The following is a 21,070-nucleotide window of genomic DNA, read 5'->3' as shown; positions in this document are numbered from 1 at the left end:
GGGTATCATACGGAAGTGTTCCACGTACTGTATTGAGGTAAACTCCTCTTATTAATTTACTAATACTTATATAAATATTGTAAAGCAATATTTTTATTTAATGCATTTTAGTAATATTTATTTAATTCGAAATTTCTTTGCTACATTTGTTTTATTTTAATATATAATTTTTAAAATGATCTTTTTAATGCATATAAAAGATCACGAAGCGAATCAAATGGTAGTGATACGAAAATAAAAACAAATACACTCGCTGTCGATCGGAAAGTGCAGGTTCTAAGGAAGTTAGATGGTGGTGGCAGCTTGTCTCGACTTCGCCAAGAGTTTGATTCCAAAGAAACAACGATATAGGATATATAGGCCCCCATTTTTTTAACACAATAGTAGGGTATTACTCAAAGAAAAACATCACGTGGCCCGCATAACAGCCTTCAGTGATGTACGAGTGGTTCCAGCAGCTTGGGAAGCATGCATTTCAGAGAGCTTAGGAGAAAACGCATTCCTCTATCTGCACTTACATTGCAGGAGAAAACAAAAGTCAATCAGGGTGAAAGGAAATTGAAGGTGACCTTGATTATTCTACCGGATGTTTGAAGAAAGTCAAAAAAGCGTCGTCATTCGCTGTCTCAAAGTTTCGGCGAAAAACGGTCTCCCATTCATATGGCTGCAGAGGAATCTCAGAGATTTCTCAACAAAGGTGCGACATTATAATCTTAGTTTAGAGAACATCTATAATGTTGATGACATGGTTCATTTTGGTGTTATCTCTCACAGTAATATATCAGCGATAAAATACGACGATAGAATATCATTATTTTATTAATGTCATGTATGATACATGATTAAGTTATGATGAATACCAAATATGATGATAAAATATCAGGTTCAGGTGTTGAGTCCAAATAAAGGCAAAAATAACGTATGGTAAATAAATTTTCTGTTTATACTCCGGGAATACTACATAATTACTAAACGCGTCTACTTCTGTATTCTCCCGTTTGACTTCTTCGCCCTGCTACTTATGCTACTGGTACCCACAACTGCAAGCATTTTGCGAGAGGAAAAAGTGCAACACTGTGTGCCTTCAAAGGTATTAAAATTTCATCCAGCCAGTGCGTAGATCATTCATCAAATCTTAGTGACTGGTTTAATCACCATTTTGAACTCGAAGCCGGGGAACGTGCAAAGGATTACGTGCAATACACAAAACTGGTTGTTACTTGGTACCTGCACAACTCATCTACCAGCAAACTATGTCGATTCCAATTTTTTTTTTTTTTTTGTTACATATTTGCCATCAAATTATACATTTCGGATCCGACCCGTAGATCACAACATAATTAAAAAATGAAGTGCCATTACCGTAGAAAAATGATGAAAAATTTAAGAGTTGCGTGGTATGATGATGTTTATTGAGTTGAGCATATACCAATACTAATTTCGAGAAATTATTCATGTTTGGAATAATATCAAATAATGTTAAAATATTTTGAAGCCGTGCTGGTACAATATTTTTCAACGATGATGTTCACTGGCAACGCCTGTAATACCGAATTTCTTGGACCTGAGGTGTTTAACAAGCAGTCAAACTGGTTGAAATAATGAATTATGAAAATAAATGATACCGTTCAAATATAAGTGAAAACTAAGCAGAAGAAAGGCATGCAGTTGACAGAAATGCTCCTGTTTCTCCTTTACTGATTCGAAAATTATCGTTATTGTTCTAAGCCCAAAAGTAAACGACAGTAAAAGTATTAGTGATGGCAGCAATGTGTCAGTTAACAAGAATAAGAAAATTACCATGGCGTAGGCTATTTCCTAGTATGATGATCTTATTTAATTTTATGGGATAAAGTCGTTTACTGCTGGGAGAAAAGAATGAAAGGACAAGTTTATGAAAGAATAGCGTAATCTAAGTAAGCAGATAAAAGCGCTTATAGATCTTTTCAAGGAAACCTCTGCTCAAGTCCGGTCAGCAGATGTAACACACCCAGGCGCCTAAATTGAAAAGAGCCCAATTCCCAAGAAAGAGGAAAGCCTTCAATAAGACAGGGAGTACTCTCATGACTGTCCTAGCAGTGTTCATACTTCTTCACAGTGACATTCGGCGGATTTGTGGGACCGAGAATAGATCCTCGAACCCTAAGCGCGACTTTTTTAGGGGGGGCGATTGGCCCAAATTTTATTTTCATGTCTTTTCATCACTGCTGTGATCAGCACAATCACTAGACGTAAATCCGATCAAACATGTGTGGGACGCCCTTGGGGGTAGTATTTGACACCTCCCCCCGATAGCCAACTCCTCCGTCTCTTGGTGACCTAAGGTCTGCACTGGTGGAAGAATGGGATTTGTTGCCACAGAATCTTATGGACACCCTTATATTGAGCATGGTTCATCGCCATCAGGCCTCTTTAGCCATTAGAGGGAATCATACGCCGTACTGATGCCATGTGACCATATTTTCGAGCATCTTCTATCGACTTCTGTAATGTGACCCTTTTCATAATTCTTATACAACCCCTATAAATGTCCCTTATACCTGTTCGAAGTTCCCCACTGTCTCTTCATTTCATCGTTATTCTATGGTACACCACCATAACAAATTTTGTCCCGCTTCATCGCAAGCTGCGTGTTCTCTTAATTTTGTCGAGCAGCGTACTTCGTTTCCTATTGTATCTATGATACTTAATCTTCGTCACTTCCAGATAAATACAAATGCTATTGCCCGATTTTCCAACCAAGGATCAGAATAAATATATCTTCTGTATTACACAAAGTATTCATTCTGTTTAGGTCACGGAATGATTAGTACGATTTAAATAAAACGCTTCTAGATATATTTTACTTGGAACACATTTATTCTTGTCACACAAAAATTTGTTGTTTCTGGTTTTCATTAAATTTAGGATTAACATGTTCAATATATAGGAACAGGTGAAACCCCGATCCTTTCGGATAAATGATCTTCTACTCTGTTGTCAATTTAAGTTATCCCATTATGCATCTACATTTTAACAAAAATTAGTGTTAAAATCTAAAAAGTCGTTAGAAAAATATGAATATCTTCCATACTTTGGTCATCTATTGGTTCTTATTTATTCCAACCACATCGTAGCTGAGCGACGCGAGGAGTCGTGGTTCAAGCCTTCAAGACAACATGGCTGCTCATATTCTTGTATTCACTCTAACTTATAAACTCCTCTGAGCCTATGTGGCCGCCCCAGAATATAAACAGAAAATTTATTCATTTACGTTTCTCGCAGATGGCACAGATGTTGTTCCACACAGTGTAAAACAGAACTAGTTCAATTCTCGAATGGAGGAAATCTCTCCCGAAGCTTATGCCATGATGGAGTAGTGAGGCGAGGGTTCCATGGTTTTATGATCCGTGGAACTCTGTTTGTCTAAAAAAAAAACAGCCAAACTGACCTAACAATAAGCACAATGTTCAGTTACAATATACCCTCAGTATCCCTCATTTGTTTTGGTTGCCTTATTTTGCGCTTATTCTAAAACAACTTAGTTATCATTTGATGAGGTTGAGTTAGTCGGTTTCAGGTGGAGGTGTGGTATTTTTTTTTCTGCAAGCTTGGGATTTTTTGCACTTATTTCCATGGCGATTAAGCAAAAACAGCTTAACTGGCATGGAAACATACAAAAATTATAGAAACACTAGAGAGGTACAAGGACTCAGATATAGGTGATTAGCTGGAGAGAGAGAGAGTTGTACGAGGTTTCTCTGCCCTTAACTATTCGCTTATCCATACATGAACTTGTATACTTATGCGTGTATGCGAGCATAATCTGCAATATTTTTAAGACCCGATAAATTGGATTAAAAAAGAAAAGCCCACAAATAAGTTTATTTTCATAAAAGAAGGAAAAATGCATAAAGTCACACATGAAGCTTACTGCAATGATTACGTGAAAACAGCTATTTTTAACTATTCGAACAGCTGCCAAATGGTTCGTATGAAAGTGCTTACTTAGCTTTTGAAATGGAGCCTGACTATAGGAAAAAAGAATTAGAACTGTGTGCACTTAATGTTTTTTTTTTTTTCTTTTTTGTTCCCTCTGAGTTGAATTTACAACGCCGTAATTTAATGTTTCCATGAGGAAACTAGTGCAGAACACAAAAATAACCCACCCGCTGGCCACAGATGTCGTTAACATAGAAATTCCATTACCAAAATGGACTACTGCATCATAACTAATCTAAAAAAAAATAAATGTTTTCTTTGAATACTTCTTAATGATATAAATAACCATCGTGCCTAAAATACTGAAGATTTAAATATTGTTTCAAAAGAAATATTTTCTTATTTCAAGAAACCTCGCATGACAGTGGAGTACTTAATTGAAATAAATCAAAATGTAGATCATTGAAACAGTCTTAAATCTAAGTATAAATTTATTTTGTGAAGGTTTGCTCTCACTTGGACTAGAACTGTTTTCTCTTTCGATTATTCATATTGTAACTAGGTCATCCTAGACCAGTACGAAACAAATAAAAATCTAAATTATGGACGAATGTTATTTTACTAATGAGGTTATAGAATAATAAAGTATATCTCAATAATGATACATGCCTGTCTAACAGAATTTATCATTCTTCGCATCTCGTTTTTTATTTTCTTAGTGGATGGCAGAGAATACAATACAAAATGGCATACAGACAAAGTAAACTTTTGGTGATCCACAGTGGCCCAGTTGTAGCCTGCAGATTCTCCCATTATTCACGTTCAAGAGTCAGAGAAAAATTCAACTCTGAACAGAACAAAAAAGTCGTTATATTAGGGCCATTCGAGAATTATCTCATCTAGCAGTGTGGACGAAAAACAATAATTTCCAGAGGTAAATACTATTCTCGGCTGAGACTAACTCAGTATTCGAACCCGGGTCTTTCCAACTGGGTTCGAATACTGAGGACAAAACGGTTGAATTTTTCAACTGTCCTACCAAAAATATTAACCTCGATGAGTGGATGAATTACATACCACTTTTCGTTTCTGAGGTTTAGCAGTCTAAGAAGACTTTTGTTGTAATATACTAATTCGGAATTGCCTAATGTTCATCGCAAAAAACTGAATATCGCATTTTCCTATTATCAGATGGTGTAACATTTTTTTTTTTTTTTTGCAATGCTTCGTTATCAATTTGTAGTACTGTTCTGATCGGTAGCTATTCTCAACGTTAGTGGAACAACTGTGACAATAGACCAATTCTAAAATGCAGCGTGATGGCACATTTCGTACATTTCGCATCAGTCTTCAAATTGAAGATACAATAATATAAAAGGGCTTTCGCCTATTTTTTCCAATCAGATAATCCAAAAAAAAGGTACTAAAACAGCGTCTATAACTTAAAACAAATTTTTCTACTTTCGCAATCGTCCTTGCAAAACAAGCATTAGTTCTCTTTATGGATGTGTAAGGGCACATGAGGCCGAAATATGCCTAAAGAGAACGTTAACGGCGGTATAATGTTCAGCCGTCATTCGGCACCTCCAGCATTGAGGAATTTTATCACAACAAGAGGAACTGTATTCACTTTCTCTCCGGGGCTATATAATACCGTCTTACCACATAATAAAATGTTAGTGTGCAAGAGACAGGTACAACAATTCACAGCAAGACGCCAAGGACTTTTTATGATAAGAAGGAAATATGTACACTGTGAAGATAATCAAGGAAATATATACATATCAAGATAATCAAGTTTCATAACTTAAATTTAATTATTAGTGAACAATGCTGAGTCTCTAATCCTTCTCTTCCACTCACTCACAGATGAAATCCTTTCTAGGAAGGGGATCCTCTCTGATTCGTTCTATGTGACACCCCTTTCCCAGTTTATGGTTAGTTGAGACGATATCTATGCTGATAGTATCAAGATTCGTATCACTATCCATCTAACTAAGAGTTAAATCTAATCTCATACGAAATTAGCTACAATCTTCTAGACCTGTAGCATTACCTATCACCCGTAGAACTAGTCCAACTTAATCCACTCTTTTTATTGTTTAAGTCTCACCACTAACCCATCCAAACATCTATGAATGGTGTTAAGAGCCCTAAACTGTAAGTTAATTTCATTCACAAGTCACTCAAGATTTAAGCACAGCATTCAATACAATACTAAACTTCCAATCACATCTACATGCTACCTACACCAAGGACCAATACAAATGGACCATACACTAAAAATAAGTTACGCTAAATTCAGGCTAAAATACAGACCAGATTGTATCCAATTGTTCTCTGTCTCGAAAATGTGTGAATTTGTGTCTACCTACCACTTTTCTCAAATTTCTTCAGCTGGTTGAATAAGCTGCGGAATTGGGTTACTAAACCTTCACTTTCAGTATTTAAGACTTCACAAAATCTGGTATAGCTAGTTGAGCTGGAATTGAAACGACAACCAGTTGAGACGCAACCAAAGAAACTTTCTTAAAATATGTATCAGCTCAAATATTCTTAATTTTAAAATTAATTCTCAGTGTTAACAAAAAAAATTAAACAGGTCATTGCACGTTCCCATCTTTACATACAGATTACGTACAAGATAGCAGTGCAATATTACATAGGCCAGATATGATGTAAATAAATTAAATAACTGTTATTTTAAATAAAATTTAAAACTAAATGAAACAATGCATTTTTTTACATATTATACAAAATGAGCTATCAGACTGAATTTGAAAACGATGATATCCTGAAAAATGGTATAACAAATGTGTAAAAAAAACTATATAAATATCTACATATAGCATACATATTGCTTCATGAAGTTTAGGACATATGTCTATGTCCTTAAGGCTGTCCAGGAGGGGGCTCATGAAAATGGCAATAAATAGATACCACTACTAATAATAATAATTGAAATTCACAGTCACTTTTCACATAAAATGCGATCTACTGTACTAAAGAATAGTACAGTAGATTGTACTATAGAATAACTTTGACTTTATAACTTTGGGATACACAAGGATTGAAGTAAAATTCAAGAGAGGAGACTAATCCAAGCATTTATAATGATGATTGCACAAAAAATTCACTTCAATTTATGAGCACTTTGTCGCTGTAGAGTCCCTATGGAAACTCTCATGATAAATCTTTCTTACCGTCCTACAATAGACACTGCTTGCTTGCTTGCTTGCTTGCAGTTGGGAGGGTTTCCAGTATTGGCTAAAGAGGCAATATTCCTCCTTATTATCTAAATAAGGTGGAGGTTTTACTTCTTGATGATGATTAAAGTTTAGCGATTCCCCAGAACACTGCTTTAGACTCCCATCTCCCTTCTTTAGAAACTACCTGCTTGCTTGACAGGTTCGTGTCCGCTCAAGAAAATAAAATTATTTTTGTTTGGATCTATTAAGGCCATTGGCAGAGAAATACGCGGCTGAGACCACAAGGGTTTCTTAGTAACTGCCCGATATCGAATATGACGTTATTATTATTATTTTTTTTTTACCGATAACAAAGTCCAGAAAGAAATCCTCTCCCATTAAATAGCGACAGTCAAGGAATGCTACAATGAGTATCCTAAAGGCCATCATCAGGATGTTGAATCCTAATAAAGTATTTGGAATTTCCTTTGGAATTTATTTTCTTCACTAGTCAGCTTCAGTTCAAATTATTTAACAAATAGTTTGGATTGATATTGTTTTCTAATAACTGCCAGGAGGTATCAGTATATCATGTCTATAAATTATGTTTATTCTATTGTCGGTTTACCTGCTTGCCAAATTAAAACCGGGTTTCTGAGAGAAAAACTTTATAAATGAACCTTATTAAAATTACCTGTATTTCTGAACTACATTCATTGTAATCTGCTTTGGTCTGTTACGGAGGATCGAATCCAGACATTTCCATATGCTGAACAGATGAAGGTACAAGGACACTCTGCTCCCTCCTCCAAATGCAATCCATGATCGCAAAGTAATATTTTACATAACACACTTGTTTAAAATAAGCCCTAGCGGTAACACAGTAACTATAATTAGGGTCCTTCCCACACCGAAGGAAAAGGTGAGTACGAATCCCGTCAATGAAGCGAGGAATATATATGGCTTTTTTTCAACATGTGACTGACTTAGTCGGTTCCAGGATTTTTCCCTTCCGGAAACTAGGGTTTCTGTTACAGCAAACTGACAAAATAATATACTCAATTACAGATGCCTCACAGCCTTAGTTGCTTTGAAGATGAACACACACCATTATACGCTTAAGAAATACCTCACATACTTGAAAAAAAGTATTTTGACCTTTGAAGAGAAGCTATCGATCGCGACCATCGCAGTCCATGTTAACAGTTAGGTCCGCTTTTAATCCAGTTTGTTTTCTCCTAGTCTCCGTTAGCTGCCCATTCTGGTAAAGATAAGACAACCAGTTAAAAGAACTCATTGTGTCTTCTCTGGCTCTCTGCTTTTAGCACTTTGCGATGAAGGAAAACAACTCTTAGTAAGAAATCACTGTCTCCTTGGAGAAAATTGGACAAAATTGGATTTTTCCAAAATAGCTCATTGAGTGCTAAAAAAAAAAAAAAAAACAACAACTTTCCGTTTGATTAATGCTGACGTTTCTAGGTGGCACTTTGAATTGCTGCCATCTTTTATACGAGTATGTGATAAATAGTCATTTTATTTCAAGATTGATTTAAATATCGATCCTTATTCGTTATATAAAGATTTCTTCTTCATTGATTTGGTTAGATAAAAAAATTTAAAAAACAAGCGTGTGTGTATTATAAATAGGCTTTCCTTATATCAACAACCCTTCCAGAATTTCGAACAACATTATACGAATATCATGAGCACCTTAGATAATCTCAGCAAACAAACTATCGCCGCTCGCAGAATTATTTTTATCGGAGAAAGTACTAGTAAGTGAACCCCGTCAGGTTGCAGGTGGTTACGATAGCAATTCTCCACATCTAAGGTAAGAATCTTCTTAACGTTCAAATCCTTCAGCAGAGAAAAAGAATTTTTTGGGCTTTTATCACACCGAAAACAAATAGATCGGTCTCAGTGTGAATTGCGTGTTTCATGCCCTCCCCCCTTCACTTTCTGGGAACTGTAGTATTTCATCCAACTAGCCAAGCAACCCGCCATTTACAGACGCAATACACTGATGACTCATAACATTGGTTGCTTTCGTACAAACACAAAACAGCAAAAACTAATAAAGGAACACCGGTGTTCAAGAGTTTTAGTCCAAATTAAAATCATCAAGCACATAATTGCACACAAATTTCAGATTAGTTTCCTAATTTCGTAAAATGCAACGTAATGGCTACTGGCTTACAGCAGGAAATCTTTCAAGAGTTGAGGGAAGGAGCTGCGAAGGGATGAGGGGTGGCAACTTCAGGAGACAGAATAACTGTTCTGATGGCAAGTTCAAAGTCGGCCACAGTTCAAAGATACTAAAATGTACACTAACAGCGAACGCATTATATAATTACAAACCGGCTTGCTCTCTTGCCATATAGTATCAACATTAGTATTAGTAGTGGGACATGATGCAAAAAAGCAAGCTTTAAAACATCAGCCAAAAAAAAAAAAAAAAAAAAAAAAAGGTCATATATTAAATATTTATTCACTCCTTCACTCCAATAATTTGTCTACTTGTCCCTGAATTTATCTATTACCCATTTCCAACAGAAAGAGAGGTTTGCTCCAACAATCAATCACCCCACCCATTGGCAGAAGGTATATTGCACATTTATCTTGCAACCATCCTTTCTCTTCCTGAATTTATGCCCCCCTCACGTGGGTAGTCTAAGCAAAGGAAGAATACCATCCCCCTCCGCTAACTCAATCCAATCAAGGGCTTAAACACCTCAATCAGATCTCCTGTTAGGTGTGTGATCTCCAAAAACTGCAATTTGCAGAACTGAAACCCTTCTTAGTAAGATCACCCTTTTGTTTCCCTCACCAATCTCGTTGCTTGTCTGTGCAACTGTTCCAGCAAATCTACGTCCTTCCCAAAAAGAGGCTTCCAAACTCATGTGAAGTACGCAGTACTCAGGATGCAGCCAAACCATTGCCTTATACAATGGAACAGTCACTTCCTTACCCCTGTTAGCAAAGTTTCTGTATATCATTGACAAAATCCCATGAACTGTTCTGACACCCTGTCTTTTCTGCTCAGAGAAATTCGTAACTGACGGCCTCCAGTTATGAAAATGAAAAATTACCTCCGGGTATTTTTAATTTTCCACTTCCCTAGTGTAGCACCACAGAGTTGGTACTTTAATCTTGGATTACTGCTACCCATATGCAGTGCCTTGCATTTAGCAATATTATACTTCAATTGATGGAGTGAGTAATTCACTCCATCTGTTTAATTTTTTTAGATCTTGTTGCAGAAGCTTACCTTGATTAGTGTCATTAACGACCCTGCCAAGCTTTAACATTAATCATCTGCAAGCTTAAACATTAAGCCTGATATACCGGTGAAGAGATTGAAGCCATGACTGAGGGAGAGACCTACAAATATCTGGGGATGACGCAGGCTCAACTATAACACAAGGAGATAAAGGTCTGTGCTGATATTTCTCAGTGAGAAATATCAGCACAGACCGAAGAGCCTGCTACAGTCAAAGCTGAATGGCGGGAACATGGTCAGTATTTTACAGTCGCCGTACTGACATACTCCTATGGTATCACAGATCTTGAGGAGATTATGAAATCAACCAGGATAATGATGACCAAGAGCCTCCAACACCACCCAAAGTCTGCCATCGAGAAACTGACCACGGCTCGGAAAATAGGAGTGAGGAAAGGGAGTTTGACAGAGCTCATTGAACAGCAGAAAAAGGCGATTAAGAACTTGATGGATTACTTCCAGTAAACATATCGCTAATCTACCAAGCCATGAGGAAGATAGACCAACAGCACAAGCCGCTAATCCTCAACAAGAAGACGCCGCTCTCACGGACAGAAGAAACAAAGAAAAATGGGCGAAGAAGGCACTTCACGCCAGACACTACAATGACCTCCATCAAGACTACATAAATAGGATGGCTTCGAATGCATGGCTCTCGAGCGAGGGGCTCTTCCCCGAGAGCGAAGGATTTATGTTTGCCATCCAAGACCTAAAAATGAACACCATGAACTACAATAAATACTTCATCAAGGACCTCAGATTGACAGATGACGATGATGCCACCTGGCCCCAGAAACAATCCAGCACATCGCCTCGGGATGCAGATTTATCACCCAGATATAGTACACTCATAGACCTGATCAGGTCTCCAGGATGATACATCAGAAGCTAGTACAAATATACCTTTTGTTCAAAGAAACATTACAGGTAAAACAGGTAAAAAAACCCACGCATTACAAGTAAAAAACCCACGCTGTACTGGAACTGCTCCATAATGATGGATAAGGCTACCCGCACAAAAGACCATACAAAATCTGCCATCGAGAGATGCCCTCATCAAAAAGGAGGAAATGGCTACCTACCTGATCGACATAGCGGTGCCTAACATCAGCAACCTCCAAAAAACCTACGACGAAAAGATCAAGAAGTACACATAAATCTAAGACACATAATTCAAAGAAATGTCGCATGGAACATCCCGATCTGTCAACTACCAGCTTGCTGCCACAGAGTTTGCATAAGAACATAGCAGCAATAGACTTCGCAAGAAAACACTTACATGGAAGTCGAAGTAGCCTGAAGGAGAGGCAGAGAGTTTCTAGACCAATAATCACCCCACGAATCTGATACCAGTACCTGTCGCAGGATGGGAAAAACCGATTAGGAGAAGAAAGAATAATAATAATTTTTAACCCTGAAATTTAAAATCTACAGAACTGAAAATTTATAAATTCGAGTTTTTTTTTTTTTCTTAATCCTTTAAGCATTTATGCCATTTATTTTGTGTTTGGGATTACCGTCAAAAAGATGTCATGTCAACTGTCAACTAAATCATTCATCGGTAAACCCCCTTTATCCACATTTAGAGTTCAACATCACGACCAAGTTTCTCTCAGGTGCTTTATTCTAATTAATTTCAATTTTACTTAAAGATTTTGTGACGTATTTTTACAATATTTCGATTATATTACATCTCTTAATGCCCCGATATATTTCAGTTAAGCAAAGCTATCGATAGCATTAGCTATTAAAAAAATTGGAGAAGAAGAGGAAAAGTTATATTTAATATATTTTGTAATGGGAGTTTCTCTGTCTTTCGAATCGGTGAAGAAGGTAACCAAAGGAAATACTAGAGTCAAGAGAGAGAGATTCTGCCATGAGCACAATGTCACAATGAGCAACACGAGATACTGGATGCGTTCGTTTTTACGAGAGCACTTCACGCACGCATGTCATAATCAGCAGCGAAAGAGGACGGAGCAGATGTCACATCGAATAGAGGGATGGATCATCGAGGGACTAATTTTTTCGGACACTAACAGCGAACAGAGATGTCAACAACTTAGCGAGCTATTTGAGGGCGCTAAAATAAGTTATCCTGAAGGACAAAATGACCGAGAATGTATCTCACTGAAAAATATGAAAAACGAAATTAATGTGCCTGCTCGCATGCACATTAATTAGGTTAATGTAGCAACAATATTTTATTATCAAGGAAATGAGATCAATGAACTTGTATTCATATATTTACGAGGAACGTATTTTGAGAACTTAAAATGGATCCTTATCTGGAGTAAATCAAACTGTTGAAAAGCAGTTGTCCCCAGTTAGTTCATAATTATATAATAATAATAATAATAATAATAATAATATTCTTTATTAACATAAATTTTATACAATAGCGATTCCTTACACAGAAAGCCAGAGGAATCTTACAATTCGTTGTTTATACAAGGGATTTCGTTTTATAATAGAAAAAAAATTGAAATAAAATAATAATAATAACTAAATAATAATTAATAGATAAAAACAAAGATGATAATCAAAATGTAAAAATGAAGTAGAAATTACAGAAAAAAAGGACTACAAGTTGAGCAGAACACGAAATGACATCGGCTAACTAAGATCGGCACTTACATAAATATCCTTTAAAAACAGCAAGATAGGACAAGATGTCATCGCAATATGCCTTGTCTATAGTTCACAGGTCTATGTAGATGTTGAACGAGTTGAGAGTGTCCAGAGTCACATTTGGGAAGTGTCTCTTGAAATTCTGTAACCACTGGAGTCTTGAGCATAAGGAGGGAGTACTGCGGAGATGTCTGCCTGGCAAACGCCAACCAACCGTGTTCCAGATGTTGATGTGATCCTGCTTAGCTGAGCACAAATGAAGGAATGACTTTATTTTTAGTACTTTACATGGGCTCTGTGGACTATGGGCGTATATTGCAGGTTGCGACAGAGAGTAGATTTAGATGTTGTGTAGATCTGGTGCGACCACAAGTTGGCCCACTTCAGCACCCAGAATTCGAGGCCCCATAGTTTCCTGAAGCTGGTGGATGGTGCCGCCGACCAAACTTCCACGGCATAGCACACTACAAAAGTAAGTTTCAAGGTATTTCTTGATTATTTGCTTATTGTGCGTTTTGCACAGATCAATTTTCATTCCCCAGAACGCTCCCAGGGCTTTGGAAAACTGAGCTTGGATTTGTTTTTATAGTTCAGGTTGGCATCCAGGATTACTCCTAGGAATTTGACGCTGTCTGTGGGAGTCAGAACATTTCCTGCCAATTCCGGAAGTAGAGCAGCTGCAGTATCAGTTGAAGTCATCCGACTTGGCGTAAAGATGAGATAGTTTGACTTCTCTGGATTGACTGACAGGCCAAAAAATTTAGCATACTTACAGTATGTATTTAGGTAGCTGTTTACAGATTCAGAGGCAGTTTGTCTTTCTTGTGAATCACCAACATGGCGTTTGCATGGCAAGTAGCATGCAATATCATCAGCATACGATAGGAAAGCTGGAATTTGATCCATTAGTGGAACGAATATTGCTGCAAACAGCAAGGCTGAGAGAGAACCACATTGTGGGATCTCTACTTCGACGCTTTTAGTACTTGTAATGCCATCGCCTTGGAAGTGAAGCATTCTCCTAGATAGCAAATTATTGAGGATCTCGAGCATATTTCCGGATATCCCGTAGAGTCTCTCAAGTAAGGCAAGAAGGGGTGTTATTTGGACTGAGTCTAAAGCAGATTTCATGTCCAGAAAAACGGTGTAAAGATCTTCGTTGTCATTCCAGGCGTGAAGTATTTTCTGTTATAATGACTGTAGGCAGGTTACAGTAGACATATTAGGCATGGCATTATGGGTATGTTCTGGCCTATGCGCAAAGATTGCGAGTGCTACAGCATTGTAGATGCACTTCTCGAGGCATTTCAGGAAGGGAGAGGCAATTGATATTGGCCTGAAGTCAGCCAGTCTTTTCGCACGAGGCTTCTTTGGAACTGCCACGACTCTGTATGATAACTAGCTTGAAGGCACCTGTGCAAATTTGAGTACTTTGTTGTAGAGTTGAGTGAGCTCTTTGCTGATGAAATAAGAAACAATTTTTAGACTAAAAAGAGGTATTGCGTCAATTCTATGGTGGACTTGTCAGGTAGTGAATGTATTATTTTTATTAGCTGTTCTTCGGAAATTTCTATATTACTAGAATATGAAGAAACGTTAAACGCTTCGTTCCAAGGATATCCTTCGGACACACGATGATCTCGCTTAAAACGCAGCACATTCTCACACCATTCCTGGACATTTAAAGATAAAGGGGGGCAATTATGAGTTGTGGACCATACACGTTTACCCCTGGAAAGCCGGCCATTCATGAAATTATCAATAGCAAATTGTTTACTCTTCTGGAAATCAATCCTTGCTTTGGAAAATTTGGCATATGTCTCATAAATCTGAGATACACCCCGGCTCAGCACCTGGCATATGCGAGGAAGCTCACAATGGCGCTTAATTTGTGCTTCGCTGCTCTCGACTTCGTTAATATCTGGGAAATCGTATGCTGGAAAATCCCTGGTAGAGCCCTCAGAAACCGTCCAATGCTCTGTTCTAACCTGCGGAAGCTCTCGACCTTTAAGCAGCACTTTCCGAACAGCATCATCAGCGCGCTGAACTCCGCAAACATTGATTTCGATGTTTGGTCCAGAGATTCTGCCTACAGAGAAGAAAAGCGCAAATCCATAGTCAAGTGCAGTCAGCATTCCTGCAATTATCAGCGGAACTAGTCATAACTCCCAGTGAAAGTTTCCAGACTGCCTCAATGTGTTGCAGCTTGTATATAATAACTATAAAATCCATTTAGTGCAATATTAGCTGTGTATATTACACTGTCTATGCAATGTATTTGCTATGTACCCACGTAGTTTTTTTATGTATTGAATGTAATGTATCCAGTTAATTGTAAGATTCCTCTGGTTGCCTGTAACAGAATCGTGTCCTACATTTCTATGAATAAAGAATTTCATTTTTATTATGACCTCAGAACCGACCCGCAACTCGACCTGATTCAGGACTCTCATGTGAAGTACAGTAGGCTGGCTGATCCCTGAAAGAAACTTATGTGCTAAATCTCCAGAGACTGTATTAAGACACCTCGCTAATCCAATTCTCCAGTTTATGAAAGCGATACAAATAGAGCAGGAACGTGGGCCATTAGACTACGCATTAAGGAATGCAATAATGAATTCTCTCTCAAAATGTAGAGGCCGAAACCATTACTACAGCCGATAATAAAAAATAAGGGAAGAGACTTGCTGTACTTCAATAGCACCGCAGCGTGGACAGGCGCTGTTCTGCTCTTAAAATAACTGATTGATCACTTGAACGGTGACAATTTATGGATTATGAACGTTAATTAAAAGTACACAAAGATACGTCCGGTGATATTTTCTAGATTAGTTCACCTGTCCCGTTTTTATGTTTTTTCCACGAACTTCATTTTTCATTCGATGAAGAAGTTAATTTATTTTCTTGTAACTTTATAAATACGAATATTATTATAAGTATACAGGAACCATTCCATATATTCATTAATTTTCAATCTTAGGATACCATTCTGATTTTTAGAAAATTGTGCTTTTCATGCTAGTTCACATTAAAAAGCATTTCGTAATAGAACGTATAGAATATTATTATCTAAAAAAAAATATAACGTTTAATAAAACTAAATCTTGTTTCTATTTTTTTTTTTTTTTAGAAACCCGACTGGATTGTCATGCATCTGTTCTCGCTTCGTTTGATCAGAATGGACTGTACTTTCCATCCGAGGGGAGCCACTAGCTTGTTGAATCACAGAAGTATGTAGCACCAAAATCAACAACCATATATGCAGAAGTACCATAACAAAGATGATGATAGCAAAGATGTGCCAAGGGAAGAGAATGCTGGTTTTTATGATTGCAATTTTCGCATCATTATTCGAGACCAACGAAAGCCTACACCATGAGCATATCGTACTTGGAGCTATAGTACCAGAAACTTCTTTTTCTGTAAGATTGTTTCAAAAACGCTTGAACGATACAATAAATTCCCTAAATAAAAACCGCCCTTATGTCACATTGAATTTCAGCACCCATTACAAAATTACGTATGAATATATCACGATGTCCCTATCTGCCAGTCCAAAAGAGATACTCGATGTTCTGTGCAGTAAACTCTTGCCAAACGATGTTGCTACCATCCTCTACATTACCAACTCTGAAGTTTACGGTAGCAATGTGGCATCGGTCCAGTATGTCCTGCAGCTCGCCGGTTATCTTGGTATTCCCGTAATCGGTTGGAATGCTGATAACGTTGGATTAGAACAGGTAGGAAGTGCAATACAAGACTTAACCTTTCCTAGCAGTTAAATTAATAACACTTGTTAAATTTACTGATACTGTTTCGCTTTATTTTTTTTTTTACCTGAATGTATGTGATAATACTACATTTACTATTTTTTTTCACCTCGGAAGCAGGTTTCCAAGGCTTAAAAAAATGGGAGTTCCTGAACCTTGGAGTTACGATCTTCAAAAGCAAGTACAATAAATGAACTTGATCAATACAGGAACTGTTGTTATATACAAACACTGCTTTCAAAAATTAAACACTACGTAAAGGCCACATAACAGTCTTTATACAATGAGTTTCCAACATTTCCTATATTCCAATTTACTGCAATAATTGAATATTTCTTTGTGTGCTCGTATAAGGTAAATCATTTGCCGAATCAGCAAGCAGTAAAATTTCCGACGAGAGAAAGTGCCAGGGATCTTCTTACAACCTCTTCCTATTGTTGAACTACAAAGTATAGTATTTAAGTACTTCTTTAAAGGTAGCCATTTACAAAGGTTAGCCTGCAAGGAATGAAATTGGAACAATTTATCATATTGTGGATTTAATAATTCCTCTGCAAATCAGTAGTAGTGATTTGCAGCGGAATTATTCGACTATCTTATAATAACTGCTAATATAAGGAATGATAATATAACTACTAATATGAAGTGTGATATTATAATTACAAATATAACTAATATATTATAATATAACATAATGATAAAACTGATGCAATTCGTGGTTACAAAGTGCTTAGCAATTTTCTGTTTATTTCTTTCGATCTCAGGTTTTTACTTGTTCAATTAAACACCCAGTACCCACTTTTATTAAGCATACCACGAAATCCCATGCAAATGAACTGATATGTCGTAATGATTGTGAAAAAAGAATCACACTGTACAATATATCTCAGGCGAATGAATTGGGGCATCATCAGGCCCAATTCATTTGCCGAAACAAGGGAGTAACAATATTTTTTTCTGAAGGAGGGGAGAGGATAAGGCATTGTTCCACGGAAGCATTAAGATTAATCATCATGTAGCAGAAAAAATATCCACATTATTATGATCGTAACCGGGGCTATAGTCCCTACTTGGGACGCCCCCCCCCCCTCATTCCCAGCAGTTGCTGAAGAAACCCATAAAATCAGAAACGTGAGTTGACAACATCTGAATGTGGATTGTTCTGCACGTGCCCGAAAGACAGGTGTTAGTATTTCTGCAGTGGCAGATATTATGGTGTGTGCAAGAACAGTGTCAAAGAATGATGGCAAACAGACCAAAAAGAACCACTCTGCCTACGAAATAAGTCAGCCAATATAATCTCACTTTTTTGTCAAAATAAGAATACGACAAACTGGCTACCCGGTACAAATGAAAACATGCACAAGCGCAAAAGAAAAGTTAAGTATCATTAAACAAAATAAAAAACTGTCCATTAAAAATCAGTTAAAGATATATCGTGGCAATGACATTACTTTCGGCAGTTTCCCTAGGCCAAAATTCTCCTCTTTATAAGTACTCGCTAGACGCATCACACACATCACCGACCAGAATCGGTGTTTCTAGTTTTAATGCATCACAGATCAGGATCTGTGTTGCTAGGTTCAATACAATACAGAGTAGGATCTATATTCCATTTAGCATGAAAATTAAGGACCTAATTGTTAAAAAAAAGCTGTTTTGCATTCCCTTTGTTTCTCTTGAGCAGTGAACGGAAAACAGGTTCACTGCGCAGAAATCTTCTACTGAATGAATGCCCATTAATTTACTGTCACCTGTTCCAAACATTGAATTCAATGTCTAGAATTTGACGTTTGGTTCTTGTTGTCTGGAAGTCCCAGATAGATTGCAGGAAAGGCCAAAAGACATTAATAGAGACGCTCAAGTATAGAAAGCTTGAGTTACCAGCAGCCACTTCAACATCCAAAACTGAAGCCCGATGAGTGAATGAACTTTTGATCGCGTTTTTTCCCCCATTTGATAACCGGAATAAATGTGCAATTTGGAATTGCTGATCCATATGGCATTAGCGGCGGAATATACAAGATAAAATATTTATTCACTACCTCTCATACTTTAAATCCTTGAAGGCCTAGTAAGGTTCGATATCTTGACACTCACTATGGAAAAATACTCCTCGATAATCAATCTAGAATCCAAAGTAATCCAAAATAACTTTACTATAGGCGACAGAGGAAATGATGGATTTAAGATATCAATTTGGAACTGGGTGAAACTAAATTAAAGACTAAGAATCATATATTTCGACTTTCTGGATTTGACCTGAAGGCCAAGGCAATATAAATAAGTTAATGGATATGAGATATTAGAATTCATGTGAGGGTTAATGGAAGGATGATTTGTCAAAACCATCAAATCGTCAGAATAAGAGATGAAATCAGAGTTTTTTTCCCTTTTCCAAATGGGACCAAGAAAGCAAAACAAAAGAAGTATAGATAAAATAACTGCCCTGCGAAATATCAACACATGAATCAAAAACTTGCCGATTCAGATCATGAGAATTTGAAAATATATCTCTAAGATAAAAATAATAAGGAGAAAAACCTCTCCCGGATACTTGAACTGTTCCGGTAATGCCAAAGAACACAATCAGTTCAATTTAAAAAGGTATGCATACTTTGATTCTAAAGGCAGAGGAAACATCGAAGACAAGGGCACATAGAGCCACATCAGCGTTCTAAGCAGATGGACGAAGGGGTAACTATTGGATGTACTGTACCTGCAAATATCTGATTCGATAATGGTTTTAAAAGTACAATTTCAAAGATCTTCAGAAACGGAGAACAATGTCACTTATAGTAGTAGTAGTGGCATGTGATGCAAGAAAGCAAGTGTATGAGCTTATGCAGCATCAGCCAGAAAAAAAAAAAAAAAAAAATCACACCATTCCCTCCAAATGCCTGTCCAGTTCCTCCTTAAATTTATTTAACCTATCAACTTCCACACTTTAGGAATTATCTTAAAATCTTTCCATTCTCTTGGAATGGACCTAGAACGACTTGGGTTGGAACTAGTACCTTATATAAATTCAACAAATATATAAAAATATATTCAAAAGAAAAAAAAAAGCTAATTTCAGGAAGTAGTTTGGGATTGAATCAGCACTGACAACGGTAATATTAGGCACCCTCGTAACAGTTGCGTTATGATCTTGTTTCGTACACCCCAAAAATACATAATATATCTAACGATAAATCGATTAAAGAGGTTCTAAATAAAACTAATGATTATACAGGGTGTCTCAAAAATACACGGCATAACTTCAGGAATGAGTTCCTCATATGTAGACAATAAAAATATTTCATATTAACATAGTTCTGGAAATGCTTGGTTCCCGAGTTATTAACCGGAATGTCTTATCTCCCGCAGGTGATTTGCTTCATCACAAGGTACTGACAAAACTAATGGTTTTCCATTCCGACCATGTACTCAAATCAGGAGCAAGCGGATATGCACTTTATGTACGGTTTGGCGGACGACAATGCTCTGGAGGTTCGTCGTTTGTACCACGAAAGGTTCCCAGAACGAAGATGTCCAGACAGGAAAACGTTTGTAGGTATCCATCGCCGCCTTTGTGAACATGGGACCTTTACACCTCGTGCTACCGACAGAGGACGACCAATATCTACGACTCCCGAAGTAGAGGAGGAGATTTTGGATGTTGTGCATGCCACTCCTGGAATCAGCACACGCAAAATAGCAATATGCAACTGGCTGTTCAACGTTCGACTATTTGGAGAGTGTTGCGAGAACACCAACTGTATCCTTACCATCTGTAATGGGTATAGGCCTTGTCACCAGCAGATTGCCCTGCGCGAGTAATGTTCTGCCAGTGGTTTCTGCAGCAGTGTGGTACAACTCCTCACTTTCCTGCCTTAGGAAACGAGACGGAATCCAGAACTTTAACAATCAGCATGTATGGGCTGAGGAAAACCCACATGTAATTCTTCCATCACATCACCAACAGCGGTTCAGCCTCAACGTCTGGGCGGGTGTTTTTGGTGATAAGTTATTTGGGCCCCATGTACTTCCAAAAAAACTCACAGGGCAGGCGTACAGAAACTTTCTGGAAAACAACATGCCTTATTTCTTGGACGACATGCCACTGATCATTCGTCAACAAGCACACTTCATGCACGATGGCGCTCTCGCACATTTCAGCCACCTAGCCCGCAATTACCTGAATCGAAGGTTTCCTGCTCTGTGAATAGGTAGAGGTGGACCAACTGCCTGGCCTCCACCCTCAATTGATTTAAATCCACTAGATTTCTTCTTGTGAG

The 21,070-nt window shown here is 37.5% G+C and overlaps 1 protein-coding gene across 3 annotated transcripts in view; it reads left to right on the top strand.

Annotated features, from left to right (window-relative positions):
• Window positions 1-21,070, top strand: part of LOC150083141 (glutamate receptor ionotropic, NMDA 2B-like) — a 223,924-nt gene that overhangs the window by 75,443 nt on the left and 127,411 nt on the right. For 2 of the 3 annotated variants that reach the window (XM_090377835.1, XM_090377834.1), the window contains exon 2: window positions 16,151-16,760. In XM_090377835.1, coding sequence (XP_090233961.1) covers window positions 16,302-16,760 — 459 coding nt within the window. In that variant the 5' untranslated portion in view covers window positions 16,151-16,301. Of the gene's footprint in view, window positions 1-16,150; window positions 16,761-21,070 lie in introns of those variants that run through there. The other variant, XM_090377836.1, reaches the window with a different exon arrangement.

The sequence above is a fragment of the Mastigoproctus giganteus genome, chromosome 7, assembly GCF_048544385.1.
Source record: "Mastigoproctus giganteus isolate SK-2022 chromosome 7, ASM4854438v1, whole genome shotgun sequence".
Taxonomy (NCBI): Eukaryota; Metazoa; Arthropoda; class Arachnida; order Uropygi; family Thelyphonidae; genus Mastigoproctus; species Mastigoproctus giganteus.
Note: the sequence above shows the minus strand (reverse complement) of the source record. Positions and strands in the feature narration are given on the sequence as shown.